The sequence below is a fragment of the Notothenia rossii genome (assembly GCF_949606895.1).
Source record: "Notothenia rossii genome assembly, chromosome: 1".
NCBI lineage: Eukaryota > Metazoa > Chordata > Actinopteri > Perciformes > Nototheniidae > Notothenia > Notothenia rossii.
Window position 1 is genome coordinate 12,060,009 of NC_136912.1, and position 14,301 is coordinate 12,074,309.

At 40.6% G+C, this 14,301-nt stretch overlaps 1 protein-coding gene across 3 annotated transcripts in view; it reads left to right on the forward strand.

The window, feature by feature from the left end:
- The window catches only part of LOC307020777 (uncharacterized protein), a 230,581-nt gene that overhangs the window by 7,154 nt on the left and 209,126 nt on the right, over positions 1-14,301 (forward strand). For all 3 annotated transcript variants that reach the window (XR_013802976.1, XR_013802977.1, XM_079652341.1), the window contains exons 2-4: positions 117-283; positions 4,020-4,101; positions 10,247-10,354. Coding sequence is in view for 1 of the 3 variants with exons in the window: in XM_079652341.1 (XP_079508467.1) it covers positions 4,029-4,101; positions 10,247-10,354 (181 nt within the window). In the remaining 2 variants the exon portion in view is untranslated. The remainder of the gene's footprint in view (positions 1-116; positions 284-4,019; positions 4,102-10,246; positions 10,355-14,301) is intronic.

A 14,301-nucleotide genomic window follows, 5' to 3' on the forward strand; every position in this document is an offset into this window, starting at 1 on the left:
CGTCATCCTTGTGTTCTCCATTCCTTCGCTGCACCAAACATTGTTAGTTTGAGGAGGTGATGTGAGTTGACAATATTCTCTCTCCTCTCCCTCCGCCCATTCTTTGTCTCCTCCAGAGTCTCCAGGAGCTTGATATGGAGCTTATGGGGAAAGGGAGGAAGATCAATCCTGGTGTCAGCAGCTCAGCGCACATCTCTCCCTGTAACGGCAGGACAAGTGTCAGCTGGAGGAGAGGCAGCCGCCACGCAGAGAGGGAAAGAGAAGAGAGAGAGAGAGAGAGATAGTGAGTGAAAGAGGGGGATGATGGTGGTGAGGGTGGGGGGGTTTGAGAACGAGAGCCCTCTGCATGGCAGCCAAGCGAGTGAGCAAGCGAGCGGCCCAGCCCAAGGGAGTGCACCTCCAGTAGACAAAAGATCAATTCTCTTCATTTCACTCTCAGCTCCTGATAACAAGCAAAAGTTCAGCAAGCCCAGGAGCTGTCTTTCCTTTGAAATGTGCATTCTGCTGCACACATGCAGTTGCACAGTTACACTCTCATACAGATGGCATACGCGGAATCACACTCATCCTTTTTAACGACCAAAGCGTAGGATATGAGGAGGACCTAGTGGAGGAAATGGAAACCATTTTGACTTGATATGTTTATATTACTAAGTACATGAAACAAATTGGCTCTAAATTAACTCTAACTCCGGGTAATATTCCAATTAGCCCTCCACGTTACAACATGTTTCTTCAGTAGTAAAGAACATAGTCAGTTTTTAGCATTGACTGTATTTGAGTGCCGAACATGCATTACGTTAAAATGGCATCTCAAATGTAATGTCGCAATTCACCTTAAGGCCATTTTAGATACTTCTAAATGCTTGGAAAGGGGTAATGTACTGTAGTGCCCCTAAATCCTTCACGCGTGCCCTTTTGAATTTAGGCGCCTTCTTGTTTTAGGAGTGATTACCAAATATCTAGATTTCCATCCATCGACCCAGCCACAGGTTTTAAACAGCCAGTTGTCAGCCGATCAGCTGATCAGTCTTGTATATAGATATATCTAGATTTATTTTGTGATTGAATTTACACACGTGCCGCATTCATACATTTCATAACATTTTTCCATTAGAGAAAAGATACGAAAATATTTGTTCACGCTTACAATTAAAGTTCTTAAAAAAACATAGACGATTTGAATTGGCAGAAATAAATGTTAATTGTTTAGTGAAAACATTTAAATAAAAGGTTATTTCAGGGCATTTTATTCGATTCACTGAGGCTAGAAAGTGTTGATTTCTTTGTAGTTCTGGTCTTCGTTTCCTTGATGAGGATCTGCAGCATCCAACAATTCAGATCTGTTTGTAAATGTCCTTTCTGCCGCATCTCATAGCTTGGATTTAGTTCAAGATCATAAAACAGACAGTAAGAGAAAACAGCACCAGACAGGAAGCTGTTGCATTTGGTCAGAATCAAAACATAATTTGTGACAGCGTGCCGAGCCAAGTGTGTGTGGTTTGGATCTTGATTGCGGGTAACATTGTTATTGGCAAAGGGCTACGGTCAGTCAAACCAGAAACATGCATCTTGAAGGGCTTCATTTTGTTTTCCCTGTACACACAAGTGTTATTGATAACGTTTTCATTTGGGGGAGTTTATGGAATATATTGTTTCCTTCCTGTTTGTGCTGGTACTCAAGTCCCAGCACTTGTTTTTGTTAAAAGTTAAAGAGTTCCCTCCAAACCACATGTTTGTGGGTGAGCCTTAATGTGTTCCTCATTATGAGTAATAACTTTTTCAAACTCTTGACAATAATTGAAATAAATGTGGGATGAGATGTCACATCTAAACAGACCATTCATTCTCCAACACTGACATACTCTTTTTAAACTGTTTCTGAGCATCTGAACCTTTTGTACCGTCTCAGGTTCAACTTTATCTAGGTCAAGTAAAAAGACAGCATAAATATACAATGATATGGTTCTGGTACTTACAATTAAAACACAAAATGTCTTGCCAAAGTGTCAAAAGTTCATCTCATTTCCCTGTTTGGTGTTCCCTAATGAGTCCTCATTGTCTATGTGGATCATCTCTGTGTCTATGAAGGTCTAGAAATCCCCGCTGAATCGCAGCGAGGCTGATGGTGTGTGACAGTTCTGTAGCTGGTTCTGTTTAAATAAACCACAAACAGAGAGCAATTCTGCAGAGGTTAAAACCTTGCCACTTCTCATCAGAGTGAGACTCTGGGAGACGGTCACTCCCTGTCGGTCTTCAGGACGGACACTGACCCCTGCATCACAGTGGATCCGTACACAGGTGCTGCTGGCAGGCTATCCAGCAAATGTTGAGTTTGGAATTCGATTTATTTACATCCCTCCTCACAGTGTTCCTTCGTTTGGAGTCCGAATGCCATAACAGTGTCTGTTTAATGTGCCCAATGATTAAGCTTCTCTCAGCGTCCCCTATCCACGGCCTCCAACAGATGGCCCCCACGTCTTTTTATATGCAGATTTATTCACTGCCAATGTTTACAGATAACGTCATTACACGGACATCCATTGCTAAATGGGCAGTAATTGCGGCAAAAGCTGTCATCCAGTCAGTGTTGTTTTTGTCGTGTTCAGGCTGAAAGGAACAACTTGCAGAGAGGGACAGCCAGCATCACACAATTGACCTTTTACATGATTTTCAATTACTGCCTAGAGGAGGGAAAGTGAGGGGTCCCTGTAGTGCAGCTGTCTCTGCCGTCTCCCCTCCAGAACATCTGCCCATCCAACGTGGCAGCGGCTCCTCTCTCTCTCCCCGTGAGGTCGCCTGCCCCGCGCAGGATGGGCAGGTGTGTGCTGGGCCCGGCCCCTCTGTCATTAAGCGGCCCAGCTGTGCTGTCACGTCTGGCACAGAGGCGGGTGTCATCCATGACCCTGTCTCAGCCCCCTCGGAGGGGCAGACACAGACCTTGACAGGGCAGCTGAGGGTAAAGCCACGCGTGGAATATCTATGAAGGACGACCACGCCGTCCCCTCCTCGCACCCTGGTGGGCGCCACCTCTGCACGCTCGCCTACCCTCCTGCCAAAGTGCAGGATGGGCCCTCATCAGCCGTGTCAGTCAATAAAAAGAGAACATCACATCTGCCCTCCTGCTGTGTCCTGTGTGCCTTCTCTAAGGAGAGTTATACAGAAGGACGCAGGGCTGGTAGACATTTTTACACAGGCGCTGAGGAAATAATATTTACTTACAACTAACTTACAATTTTTACTCATCACTTAAAAATACTTTCTGAGATTGCAAATTCTAATAAATTAGATCCAGTATGTGTGAAATTCATGGTGAAAATGGTTCATTATCACAGTAAATTAATTACATTGGGACTAGCAGTAGGAATTCTGCCAACATCATGCTCCTGTTTTTTAATCTATGTTTTTATTCACTGGCACTTCTGAGGAAGACCTTTGCTAACACATCGAAATGAGTGGGATATGTGAGTTTAACAGTTGAGGGTATAAGTTAATACCAGGAGGTGTTTGCAACTAATTAGAGAAATGTATAAAGGTGGCAATAAAAAGACACAAGCACTGCTCCAGATGATTTACTAATACACTTTGGTGAGCGTGTTGCCTTGGAAACTAGCCCCTAGTTTTGCAACCCAAGCGTTCTTGACAGATTTCAATCAAACCTCAATCAAGTGCTATTTCTGGTGCAGGAAGCATCTTCTCTCAACCGTCCACAGGAACAATATAGAACAACAAATGTGTATATTTTTTAAAAAGCTGTAATGCACAGTTTTGAGTTTGATGTTTTTGCGTCACGGTAAAAGTGTCAACCTGTTGTGTGCTCTAGTAGGGGTTAAGGAGGGTAATTTGTCAGCATTTATTTCCCTGTGGGCTGATCCAAATATGCTACCAGCTCAGTATATTATGATATGTTACGAGTCAGCGGCGCCATATTTCATTTACTTCAAGTACCTGTTTTTGCTGTGACACACATTTTTTTTACTAACGACAGAGATACTGATTCTGTCTCCTTTTTATTTCAGCTTCTACACATGCCATGGAAGAAATCCGCCTCTCCAGTGAGCGAGCGACTCGACGGCCCAGCAGCTCTGCCTGCATTTGAATGTAAGGACCTGTTTCACCTCCGGTCACTGAATTTATTTACTCCATTTTAACTGAGGGGCTGACTCAGCTGTGGAATGGTAATTCCACTCAATAACTTCATGGTTGATAAGGCAGAGGAAGGCACAGATATTCAGGGGAGGAAGAGAAATACTAGAGATTGTGGGAAACGGAGACGTGGATTGAGATAGAGGATGCTGAACACAGTGGTCAGCAAACACAAGCAGAGAAATCTCCCCATTAGGTGACCATCAGTGGTTTAGTCTAAGCTTAAATTGTGGGAGGTCTATTCTTGATGCCACACAGAAACATGCAGATAAACAGAGCTATTCTTGGAGCAGGAAAACAGATGAGATGGAAAGCACTTACTTATGCTTGGAAAGAGAAGAGGTGCATTTTGAATTTGGGCTGGCCACGTTGCAAAGTCACAGCTGTGCAAGAGACTGAAACAGTTTTAAAGGACGTCAATTTTGCTCAAAAATAAGGGACGAACAAAACTGCCTTTTAGTTGCCTTATCTGAAAAGCAAATTTGAAGTATACAGTCCAAATACAGTTTTGTAGGCAATATATTATATGAAAAACAACATACAAAACACAATGTTTTTCCAGATTTTGGACACTTGGCGGTTAAAATGCAAACATTCTCAAAAATGAAAAGGACATTCCTAATCTAATTATTTAGTTTTTTTCATCCACATTTCATATTTGTGAAATGTATCCCTATTACTGTTACTTAATGTTATTAATGTCCAAATGCCAATAATGTAATCTCAAGCAAAAGCCAACAAGGCAAATAGTCAATTAAGTGATTATCGTAAAGAAATGCGTTTTTGGATATTGCATCTCCCCTCTCATCTTAATGTCCTTTGTGTGCTGGCATTTAGGTTAGATGATGAATGTGTTCATGATATGCAGTTTTCACATTCTCAGAAATGGCTCAACCTACTGTACAAATGTTGTTTTACCCTCACTGACACATTGATGATATGTCGTTATACTTTTAAAGTATTGGTCCAAATAGCCGGGCTATCTCTAAAGCACTGCTGACACTTATCAAGCCCTCCTGCATGTCTCCTACATGAATAATGTTTTCAGCTCAGGGAAAATAACTCTTTGCCCTGCATATTTCGGAGATTGAATTTAATTATACAGAGGTTAGTTTTTCTCCGGGTGTCAAATAGTGTCCAGAAAGTTAGTTGGAGATATTTTTATGATGGCAATCTAAGCTTGAATAACTCTTGTATGGATTAGGTTTTTATGTCCGTCTAATCTTTTTCAAATCAAAAATAGATTTGAAAAAGTTTTCTATTATGCAGCTACTTTTTCTGTTTACATTTGTTTCTTGTGTTTTCAACGTGTGCAAAGGACTTTTTGTCGTATACAATGTACTGACATTTTGATTAAGGTTTACAAACGGAGATATGCTAACTTTACTTGTTCTTTCAAAGAGGACAAAGTCAGAGTGAATAGTGGAAGAGCTCTTTCCAATTCATGACAGGACACGAGCCACTTCATGATTAAGAGCTGTTAGTCATGTGAACAGATTAAAAGTCTAAACTAATGTAGGACTGCTCAATGAAATACAGCCTACATCTCTATCTACATTGACCCAACACCGCTGTAATAAAGTCCACAAACATTTTAGTGTAATGTGTCATGCATTTTAAAAATCCAAACCCCTGAAGTGCACATTGCTTCATCTGAACCGCTGGATCTTCCTTTGACTGATAAGAAATCAAGGTGCTGATGTTTGTTTGGTCCATTTTGAGTTATTCGATTTTTTTGGTATCAGTAATGTAATTTCCAGCCTCACCTACAGTGTACACACGTCTGGTGTTATTGGCAGCGCGCCTTCATCCACCGACACCTCCAGCGTCCCTGGTGGCCTTTGTCACAGAAGAAAGAGAATGATCAATATCGCAGTTAAACTAGACTTTCAAAGCTGATCGCAGGGCCTCGTTCTGGGGCCATCTTCGTTAATGAATTTTCTTTCATTCCACACAAGTTTTTAAACATCAAACAATAAATCGGCCAGGGCACAGTAAAATATTTAGATCTATTGACTGTGTTTGAAAAATGTAGAGGGCAAAAACTCTCGTGGGTTGATGCTGATACATTCTGAACACTTTAATCCACCCGAGTGTTTCCTTTTATCTGCCTGGGTTTCTCCAAAAGAGGCGAAGAAAAAGGCCTCAAGAATGTTCTCAAAGATCCAGCAACACTTTCTTAAAAGCTCCTTGCCTTCAATAGCTCTTTTATAACAACGTGAGTCTCCATGTTCTCGGTATCAAGGTACCTTTTTAAACATGTATGCGGCACACAAAATGATTGATTCAGTCAAATACTTGAGTGATTGTTCACCTGAGATGGCGGTGGGACCAGGGCCTATTCCACAAAAAAGAATAATTGTGAATGTATGAAAGAAAAAACAGTCTTAACCAAAATGTCCCTTTTTTTCTTCAGTAATATGTAGTATGTTAGAGAATAGGTTGCTAGGTTACAAAGGAAAACATCAGTTCATTTGAGTAGCATTTCATTTTGTTATCCCTTCCCCAAAACAACTTAACGAAACAAACCCTAAAAAAATACATCAGTAGTTTTTTTGAGGATATTAGTTTTGACAAAATATATTCTGCCATCAAAGATCTCACAAAAGAATCACGAGGTGTTTGAGTGATCTAAAATCTTTCCATATTGATGGATTGTGTTGATGGTATGAGACGGATCAAAAAGAGTGTCTGGAAATATATTATGTTGAAATTGAACAAAGCTACATTTGACTCAGTGTGCTTTGTGTATTCAGTGCTCATCCCAGGACTTCTGTATAGCTTTAGGAATGTCTCTTGTTATTTTTGGTCAAAGTCACATCAAGGTGAACATGAGCGCCTTGATCTGACCCCTTGTGGAGCAACTCTTCCTAATGTAGTGATAAATTGTACCGCGTGTGTATGCATATTCTGCGTGGTCGGTGTGTGTGCATGTCTGTGTTTGGCTGGCGTGACAGCCTGGCCTTGACGTTAAACATCTGTTTGGTGATTCATTCGGCTGCGGATGTAGAGTGACACCGAGGCACATCTGCCGAGGTGCGGACGATCCCTGCAACCTGCCCCCTCGTAAGGCCCCTGCTTCACCACCCAAACCACTTTTCTGATGATTGCGTCATTTTCCCCCTCCTCTCAGCCGCTGCTAGTTCACAGAAGTGACATCCGGCTCTTTCCCCCAGTCGTGCAGGCTGGAGAGCAGCAGATGCACAGCCTTGGGGAGATTTAGAAATGGCAAACACAATGAAACTCAAGAACCTGGGAAAAAAAAAGAAGCCATCCTAGAAAAACCTAGTTCTGCCCTTTTAGTTAACATAATGCAAAAAATATGCTAAGCTTTTTGAAACACATCAGGTTAATGTAGTACAAATAAAAGCAATTAATTAATGAAGAAAACAGCTAAATAAATCAAATACAATAGAATAAAATAGTAATTGTACAAGTCATTAAACAAGGAAAGAAATCTGAATATATGACTGTGAGGATTTGCTGCTTTCCATGTTTCATATGACTTTTGGGACAAAAACAAGCATCCTGAGACTTGTTATGGTCATTTATCACTTGCTTCTAATATTTTGAAGTCAAAATCATAAATGTTATCGATTAATACAAAAAAAGGAGACACTGATTGAAATCAAAATAATTTTTAGTGGCAGCCCTAGACAAGATTATATTCTATTTTGGCACAAAATCATCACCAGAATGTATTTCATACACCTATGATACTGAGTGGAAAGATTGAGAAATCATTTGAGTTTAAGTGACAGATGCTTCTCTTCACTACTGTGCAGGGCATTGTAATCACTTGAATGAATACAGCTTGACTAATTAAGGTTATGCAGTTGGCTGGCTCTCTCCAAACAAAGCCCAAGTAATGTGGATTGCGTTGTAGCGCAGCCCCCGTAGTATAGAGAGAGCCGAGTTGATATGCTGCTCAGTCTGACGTGTCAGTTGGAAAATAAATGCTAGAGAGATCAATCAGTCCACCACTTGATTTCCAACATCACAGTCATGTTTCCACTTAGCTAACGATATCATTTCGTTGTGGGATAATAAGCTCATAAATTGATTTAATGTATTGTCGAGCAGCTCTCGGCCCTGCTGTTACCATGACGAAAACACTGAGGAATATCACTGTAACAAATTAGGCAGAAATAGCTGATGACTAACAAACAGATGATGATGACGGAAGTGCGCAGGGTAGCCGTTCCTGAGCTTGCCGTGCATGTTTGGCACAGATAGAGTCCAAGGACGCGCTTTGATCCTGTCTCTGGGGCGTCCCAGATGTTCCGGCGCAGGGCAATGTCAAGTCTGGTTTATTTGCAGAGGTAATGCCCGGCCATTATCTGTACAAGTCATCCATCAAACAAAAAGGAACATTTCAGGAACAGCTTTTTTCTTTGCACGACCGAGCAATTGAGGTTTGTCAGTGAAGAGGGAGTCTTGATAGACCTTAACCACATCGTCAGTTGCAGTATGTGCTTTAAAGGGCCCCCCAGCTCCCCGTTTTGTCAGGGCACCCGAGGGACACTTCCTCTCCTTCTCAATGCAGATGTCTGAGGATATTATGTATCATACGAGGTAAAAACTAAATGTAATATTTCATTTCCATAGATGTCACTGAAGTAGAAGTTGTCATTTTAATCATCAGGAACTCATTTCACGCTGACTGACTGAACATCCTTAAAAAAAAAGGCTCAACCAGTAGGTGGCAGTATGATACCTGAATCTACAACTCCTCAAATCAAGAGTCCTCAATCATTACCAACACCAAGAAGAAGCACCCAGCCTACTGTATATCAATTGACAGCTTTAAATATACAATAAAATATGCCTATTATATATAAAGTTATATAGTTTACCATTATTATTATTATTATACACTATTACAAATTATCCAATTGTAGAATATGACTTAAATTTGATCAGAGCATACAATAAAAGCATTCACATTTTATCCACAGAGCTATGACATTTGACTGAGCGTTATGTTAAGCTGTAGCAACCCTTTTTAAAGGAAACAACTTCTTATATCAAATATTGTTTTTTAGTATTTCTCAAAAAATCAGCCTCAACTTGTATTGATTCAACAGCTGTGTTTATAATCAGCTTTGTATATAAGTGAAATGATTGCTTTGCTAAAATCACCTTACCTGTCCTGGGGCTAACAAGCCTTAAGCTTTTAAATATAGCTTAATGAGAAGCGTAAAGTTTAAATACTGATAATCCTTTTTTTAAATGTAGTCTTAAATCTTAGGAGATTTATTTCAATGATTTCATAGTACCGTAATACAAAATAATTTGACGCACACAAATGTATTTTAGTTTGTAGGATCAAAAACAGTAGGGCAGTTTTTTTTTAAAGCTTACTGTAAAATATAGAAATGGTCACCGATCTTTAACAATTTTCCTTCTATCGATTTGAATAAGACCTCTTCGGCTTCACGAGAGCACATTTTCAACATCTTCTTCCACTTTGTAAACGCAGCGCAGGATTTACATGCGTGGAATCTTTTGTAAATGCTTTCATCCCATATTGACGTTATCACTCTTCCAGCTGTTAGAAGGCATAGGGAGATTTAGTAAATGCATATGTGACACCGTTTCCCCTCCAACTGTAACTCCAATCCCCACTGAAAGCAATTAAAAGGTAGCTGAAATCCACACGACCAGAATGGGTTAATTTCTGGGCTTGTTGCTTCGGCTATTCCAACACACAGAATTGTCTTTGTTTGTTTAGAAACTGAACTCAAGGTGGACTTTTTTTATGAACTCTGGTCAAGTCACAAAATGATCAAACTTCAGGTCCAGGTTCAGACCGTACGAGAGGACGCTGAAAATGTTGGTTCCTCATTAAGTTTGTTCTCAAAATGTATTTCCTACTGATAAAAACAAGGTGGTTGCACAATCTGCTACATTCACTGCCTCTACTCAGAATTAGAGATTTATTTTCTGAGCAGGGAAAAAAATCAATTAGTGCTAAATTTATTCATGGATTTCTGCGATCAATGCGAGTCCACTCAGAGGAGCTCGGTGGGACCCAGTTCATCCCAGTTAATGTGTTTGAAGGGGAATTACCATTGATGTTGTTTTCCCTTCCTCTCAGGTCAAAGAGCATCTCGGAGCTGTCACGGCACCGCTGCCACACGGGAGGAACTTCCCTCTCAGTCCTCACCGTTACCCACAAGGCACCTGCACAGCACAGACGATAACGGTGAGTGGCGGTTGATGTGAGGGAAATAAATCAGGGTTGGTTGGATGTACTGAATCTAACGAACCCATTGTCTCTCACTCGAGCTAATTGTGAATCCAATCAAGGCTGGGAATACTGCCTATTGATTTACCCCACTAAACACACACAATAAACAAATACAGAGGGAATACATTACGTGTAAATCCACTCACAAATGGCTTTAGCGACCACACAATATTCATATTATCTACCGTCGCCGAGTGTACTCCTATTATCCTGGTCTGCTAGGTGGGAAAACAGCTGTTCCTCACTCTCTTAATCTGCTGCAACCGCTGCAATTTTAATTCACACGACCTTTAATGACTTTCATGATTGTTTTTCATATTTCTTGCATACTTCATAATTCTTCCTCGAAAGAGATGCGGTGTGATCTTCTGAAATGTTCCTTCAAGGATATTTTTTTTCGTATTGATTTCCGACAGTTTCCGCACACAGGCGATATTTCAGGTCAATTAGACACATTTGGGCATTTGCAAATCATTTTTTCCTCTCAGATCCTGGGGCTCTAAAACTGCACTTTTGGCCCCAACAGCACCGCTCAGATTCTCTGTGGAGCTTGACATTTTGATCCGCAACAGAGACTAAATGATAACCGTTTCCTTGTAAATACTGTAGCCTGCGGGGGAGGGTTTAAATAGACCAAGAAGGACTTTTCACTCACTCACTTGTTTGTATTCACAACTCATCTGAATATGGACAGCTAAAGCATCTATTATATATTGCATAGCATGCTGCAGAGTGAGCGGTGCAAAGGGGAGACCCATAATTACACCAAATTGTTGTTTGTAATTTTTCTTAATTCCTCACTTACAAATTAGGTTGTTGTGACCAATTCTCTGAAAGCTAGTAAATAGGCTTTGATTCTTCAGATTGGCCTTTCTTCACCATATCATATAATTCCACAATCTCTTTCTGTCACTCTCTTTGTTTTGTCTTTAAAGAGAATATCTTTAAAAGTATTGTTTTTCTCGTGTTCATGTATGAAGAACAAGCTGCCTTTGTTTGAAGTGTTTGGTCTTGGCATCTGTGATCACACTCATTAGGGCTCTCCTCTCACTGAGAGCAAAAACACTCCAATTCATTTATTTTTATTTCAAACACATCATTGACTGCTGTCTGAGATCGCATCCACATCTAAGAGAAAGAATTCATTTGAACCTAACAAACGCCCCACGATTCAACAGTTTTAAATATAAATGGAGAAGGAATCGATGAGTCATCAGCATATCTCTGTATGCTTTTCCACTATATAAAAAAACCATTGGAGTAAATAAGTCCTCACCAATGAGTGCGGAGATTTGATGGCTTATTTATTTTGCCTGGAGACAAAGTCTTCGCTGAAGCTTGACTCCTATTATCGTGACAACACAAGGTCTCTGACTTTATGACAACATCCCCCCGCTGCAGTGTACATGGTGAAGAGGCAGCGCCCACACAGGGGAAGATTGACAATAACACTTTTTAATTGAGCTGCAAATGTTGTCAAAAAGATGAAGTCATTATTTTAGCATCCCTAAGGGGAGAATCTACTCATGCAAACAGAAAAAGAAAAATGTCGGCCTGTCATTAACACTGCCAGTCGCATTATGCCCAATGTGAGGCTGCACAGATAATATTACATTTTTCACTGTGGCGCTCTGAGCCTTTTTCCCAGATTGCAGATATTGTTCGGCGGCTGGCTCCAGGGAAAGATTGCTCCTTGTCACATCCTTATCAAAGCTGCGTTTTGTTCCTTCTTGCACACACGCAGTTCTTATTCCAGAAGAAGGCCTGTGATCTCCTATACGAGTGTAGATCTTTCTTCAGCTTCCCCCCCTCTCTCAATGCTCCGCTGACGATCAATTGTGTTTGTACTGTATGTGAATGTGTATCAAAGAGTCCCCACAGTCAATGCCTCCACTTATAAGGTAATGTACTGACACGGGAGATTCCACGGGGACTGTGCAGAGGCTGAGCAGCGGAGGGAAGGCTTTGGAGGAGGGGGAACACAGCCGTCGTATCGCGTGGGAGGAGGAAGCTGGATTGATAACAAACACCGCTTACACAATACCATCTTCACATAGAAAGAAAATGTATACCTACAATGCAAACTAGTATGCACAAACAATGTTGTCAGTGGATGGTTTCATCACGAAGGCCTCGTGACCTGAGCGTTAGCCTTGCTGGTAAATCTCCCATCGAACACCTATTCTGTTTTCACGGAGCCTCGAGGGGATTCGCTGTCAGTGAGAACTTTCATAGCGGCAACAAACACTCACCCTGTTGTTTTTATTAATCCTTCAGATTTATGAAGGTATGCAGAAGGGGAATTATTCCCATGCTTTTCAATATTATATTGACCTTCTAAGTAGCCAAGTTTAAGTCAGAAATCCATAGTTGCTCTTGTCTGAGAAGTGGAAAGCCTTGTTGCTCCTCCTTTCTGCACTCGCTCTCTCACAGCTGAGGTGGGAGGCAGGTCAAAAACAAGGCTGGGGTTTTGCTGGATTTAACCCCGCCAAAGGAGAGAAGTGGGAGGATGCAAGTGATGGTCTGTGCCCGTGTGTGTGTGAGTGTATGGGTATTTAATAGCATAGGATGCAGGGTGCATTGTGCAATGATGTGTATATGTTCTTTTCCATGTGTGCGTATGAACGAGTGGATACATAGGCAATGACAGAAGGTGACCCCTCTGTCAGTGGTTCATTATGTGTGGTTCATTTGCTAGGCCAGACTCCATTGGCTGTCAGTTTTACTGCCCGACTGTGTCAGCTGGACACTGTTAGTCTGATGGAGTGTTTTTTTTGCCTCCGAAGCCATCCTGAACAGGAAGACAGCGAGAGCTATATAACAGGCTCGGTGACAGGTTCTCAAAACACGCGGGTCATGAATATGCAAGCTCTTCCACAAACAGCTAGGAGAAAAAAAACTGCTTGATATGGCTGAATGTGAAAATAAGCAATTTTGCCATATTCAAGCAGCCACATTGACACTTTCAGCACATTTCTCAGAGTCTCACCGTCTCTGGAATATTATTTCTGAAGTTAGAGGAGAGAGTTTCTTGCCTGTTTCATCACTAAATATTAAATAATGTTTCACTTTACTGTCATAATGAAAATAGGAGAGGCATGTGCTTTGGGATAAAAAGAAATGATAATTAGATCTCTTTGAGAAGTTATGATATTTGTGCATTTTTTAATTATGTGATTTTGCAAAAGTAACATGTCTTTGATTGATTGGGATAAGGACCTCCTCTTAGCTCCAAATGTGCTTCCACCCTCCCCTGTTTAATGCAAATTAAGCGAACATGTGCCTTTGATATTGAAATGATCTCATTGCTTTCCTACAAACATTTCAGCAGATGAAATGTGTGTGCACTTTCTTACTGTAAATTACATTTACCTCACCACGGCCATGAGCTTCTCTGGGACTCAGAATTCATGTTTTTCATTTAGTATAAAAACAATTTTATCTCCAAATCATTTGAATACAATAAAACAAATGTTTCCTGCAATGTTAAAACAAATCCCGTACATTAGATCAGAATGTAAACCGTTTTTTGTTCTCAATGTACATTCAAGGAAAAATACATGAGGCTAAAAACATGGAAAGCAAAACTAGGTAAAAACATAAATATTTAACTTCTATGTACGCCTATAAATGTATACAAAACACAACAGCAAAAAGCAACACCATTTATAGAAAGAACAATAGGTCAATGGAGCTGAGTACAAGGGGTGCCTGTCATAAATATGGGATGATAAAGCTACTTTTACAAGCGGATAATGCTGTATATAAAGTATATACGAGATATGCTTTGATTTATACTTAATAAAATAATTACATATTTTAAAGAAACCTGTCTGTAAATAAAAAATAAATAATGGATGCTTAGTGTTACGGGTTGTTCCCTACATGACTGGTGTGTGCAT